Source organism: Neltuma alba, unplaced genomic scaffold (genome assembly GCF_004799145.2).
Source record: "Neltuma alba isolate B1F8T4 unplaced genomic scaffold, ASM479914v2 tig00012772_pilon, whole genome shotgun sequence".
Lineage (NCBI taxonomy): Eukaryota > Viridiplantae > Streptophyta > Magnoliopsida > Fabales > Fabaceae > Neltuma > Neltuma alba.
The window spans coordinates 332,433-336,310 of NW_021637180.1; the positions used below are offsets into that span (position 1 = coordinate 332,433).

Consider the following 3,878-nt stretch of genomic DNA (forward strand, 5'->3'; position numbering starts at 1 on the left):
TTCACATGTTTCACATTATCAATTAAATCTTCTGCACGGGCTCAAGTCCCTTTCCAGTGACTTGAAAGTCATAGAATGGGTGAGGTATCCTTTGTTTTATTTGCCCAGTCAGCATCAACTCTATGAACTTGTGGTACTAAAAATGCAACATAGCAAATTAAAAAAACTTTGGAGAGGAACACAGGTAATTACAATCTTTTCATTTAAATTCTTTATCCATAATTTGATAAATTATAATTATAATTAGTGTTTGGTTTTGAGGGCTTATTGTTTCCTCTTTTTCTATTGTTAGTCTCTCCCATGCTTGAAGTCCCTTGATTTATCTCATTCAGAATACCTCATCGAAACCTCAAATTTTGATAGAATTCCTCATCTTGAAAAATTGGTTCTTGAAGGGTGTTCTAACTTAGTTGAAATTCATCAGTCTCTTGGGAAACATAAGTATCTTGTCACTGTTGACTTGAAAGATTGCAAAAAAGTTAAAACCCTTCCAAAAAAATTTGAGATCAATGGCTTGGAGACTGTTATTCTATCGGGTTGTTCAAAAGTTAGAAAACTTCCTGAGTTTGGATGACGCATCTATCTAAGCTTGATTTAGAGAAGACTGCTATAATGAAACTACCTCAATCACTAGGTAATTTGATTGGTCTCGTTGAATTAAATTTGACAAAGTGCAAGGAACTGGTCTGTCTTCCATGTAGTGTTTGTAAGTTGAAAGCTCTGAAAAATTATCAAAATTTCTCACTGCTCAAAGGTTTCAAGGCTGCCAAAGAATTTGAATGAAAATGAAGCTTTGGAAGAGCTTCATTTGAGTGGAATTGCTATAAAAGGGTTATCATTTAGTGACTACAATAGTGAAGGGCAATCTTCATCATCATGGAGTTGTTTATCCCTTCTCCAAAGGCCTTCAAGGTCAACAAATTTTATGATGTTGCCGTCTTTGTCATCATTGAAACATTTACTTTTAACAAACTGCAGTCTCCTTGATGCATCACTTCCCGATGATATCAGCATGTTATCATCGTTGGAATTTTTAGATCTAAGTAGAAACAATTTCATTGACTTACCATCTGACCTCATTTCCAATCTTTCGAAGCACGAAGGTATTGGTCTCCTTGATTGCCCAAGGCTTCGATCTTTGCCGCAACTTCCGTCAAATCTATTAGTCATAGCGGTTGAAGGTTCTTCATTAATGAAACATTACGGATGTGGAGATCAATTATGGGATTTCATTGAATCATTTCAACCTCAGGTTTATTTTATTTGTCTTTAATTGTTCTTTCACCTCAATCATTTTACTTCTTTAACATGGAAAATTGTTTCTTACAGGTTCACAACCATTTGAATATGAACTCAGCAATTATAAGAGGGGATTCAGAACTTGCGAGTTCTTAGAATTACTTGTTTTTCTCTTAATTTCTTTGACAATAAATATATAGTTTATTTGACTTGTACATATATATTTCCATTTCTTACGTGTTAATCAACATACTTCTGATACAAACAATCTGTTTTTTCTTTTTCTTTGTTTTTTTTCCCAGCTTGTTCCCCTCCGTCCACATTCTCGCATATTGGCAATTCCAGGTAGCAAAGTACCATCATGGTTTTATAATCAAAACTACTTTTGTGAGAAAGAATTCAGGTGCTGTCCAAATGTGTCGTTCATAATAAATATATCCCCTGATTATTATGGTTCACGTGAATCGTGGGGCATAGCCATATGTTTAGCCATAGAATAGGATCTCGCAATTAGAGAAGGGCCGGATGTGCTTTGTTGGGGTTGCAGATTTGCTAATGATGAATTTTCAACTTGGCATTATATTCGTCAAGCTTATTTATATACGGCTGGGAGTCCTCAGCTTTTTATGTTGCATATTCATTGTTCCTCTTTGGTTACAAGCGGATTCCAAATGGTATTTTGCTTTCAGAATGAAATAAAAAATAAGTCACCAAGGATGAAAATAAGGTAGTGTGGGTGGCGAGCGGTATGTAAAGAAGATGTTGAAGTATGGCGAAGAACAAGGGACGAAGGTTGTAGTATCATCAATAACTACATGAAGATTGATCCAGACATCAACAATGGAGGTTATAGTCCCTGATGATGTTATTGTAGAAGTAGATGGCGCCTATTCTCATTTAGATGACAACGCAGCTTGTGGAGGCGTTCTTAAAGATGGCAACAATTGTATGAAGGAGGCTTTTTTTCTGAAATTAAGTGGCGGAGATACCCTCACAGGAAAACTATGGGGTTGCTTGATGGGTCTCAAAGGCGCTTGGGACGCTGGTACTGGAGATGTTATCTTGAGAAGCGACTCCGCTGAGGCTGTTCGATTGATCAAATTTGAAGTCCCTGAGATGCACAAGGATATTGCTCTCATCATGGAAATCAAAGGGATGCTAGAGGGGATTGGTTTGTGGATATCCAAGTCTTTCAGATGGGAATGGCATCGCTGATTCGCTTGCTAAAAGAGCACTTAATGGAGCAATGGGTCTGTAAATCCTGGGCCCTAAGACAATGATGAAAATATTGCAGGCTGCTGATGTTACAAGAACTGAAGTTGCGAAAGGTGGAGGTTATACTCAATGCTCCAGACATCAAGGTCAGTTCGTTGTTGAAGAAGATGAGTCCATACTTCCAAGGTACGTAGATCAATCGTTCTGGTTTTAGATTAAAAATTATATTTTATATTAATGCATGCTTGATGGATTTTTAAAATTGTCCTGGATACATTAATTTAATATAATCTATGAAGAAGGCTTTTACGTCATTTGTATGTATTAAGGACTATAGAAAAGGATTTAGGAGGAAGTACCAATATATATACGATCCAATGGCCGGAGGTCAACTATGTATTATGCATATTCACCGTTCTTGTTTTGTTGTAAGCAAGTGCGAATGGCCTGTGTTGTGTAGAAATGTTCAAAGATGGCAAAAATCCTGTAATGTAAAATATCACCTTCCATTCTTAATATAAGAGTTAGTTAGAGATTAAATTTGATCCTAAATGTAATACCGTAGTTCACTTTGTCTTTCAAATTTATTATTTTTCCCCCATAAAAGATCCTTATTGGTCATAAGACATTGTTTCCATCAAAAAATAGTTCTAGTACACATGATTAAAAAGAGTAATTCAGGAAAGTCAACACATATTGGTTACGATTAACCAACTTAATTAATTTTCTTATTCTCTTCAAATTAGTTATTTAGCTCTCATATTAAAAATCAGAAGTATTAATTATTTAATATTTTGATTATGTGTTGTAAATTTTTAATAAGGTCGATTGGCAGTCTAGGACAAACATTTTTTCTGGTTTGCTGTGAATCCTATCGATGTATGAGAGAAACTTTACACACACGCACTTTGCAGTCACCATATTGTCCTTTTGTGCTTGTATATATATGCTTTCATGATATTTTTCTCAGCTTGTTACGTTCAAGGGAGAGGAGAAAAAGAGGGAAGCAACCTATGGAGAATCAGAAAAGGGGTCTCAGTCGCACTTCCTATCAACCTCCATTCCTCTTATTCACCGCCGTCGGCCTCTTCTTTGCTTGCTATTCTTGAGAAATCATCGTCATTTTCCTCGTCCTGCTGTTGCTGTCTGTGACCTTAGTGGTGTGGGGTGAGCAGTTCGCCTCTTGTTTCTTCTTTCCTTGCTGCTTCTTGATGATTCGTTTGAAGCTGGCATTGCTCTGTGTGTGCTCCTCTGTTCCTCCGCATCTCTGTTTTGCTCATTAGGTGTGCCCTCTTTTTATCCTCTTTTAATTGTTTCTGTATTTTAGTTAGGTTAATCTTGAGATTTAAAATTCTGTTTCTCATCTCCCTTTCAAAAAGAACCCCATTTTTAAAGAGGAGGCTACAAAGAAAAAAGAGGGAAAG

The 3,878-nt window shown here is 36.3% G+C and overlaps 1 protein-coding gene across 1 annotated transcript; it reads left to right on the forward strand.

Annotated features, from left to right (window-relative positions):
* The first annotated feature begins 2,079 nt into the window (after nucleotides 1–2,079).
* LOC114730879 (uncharacterized) lies at nucleotides 2,080–2,454 on the forward strand. The gene has a single exon (XM_028917982.1). The coding sequence runs from the start codon at nucleotides 2,080–2,082 to the stop codon at nucleotides 2,452–2,454; it is 375 nt and encodes a 124-aa protein (XP_028773815.1).
* The last annotated feature ends 1,424 nt before the right edge of the window (nucleotides 2,455–3,878 follow it).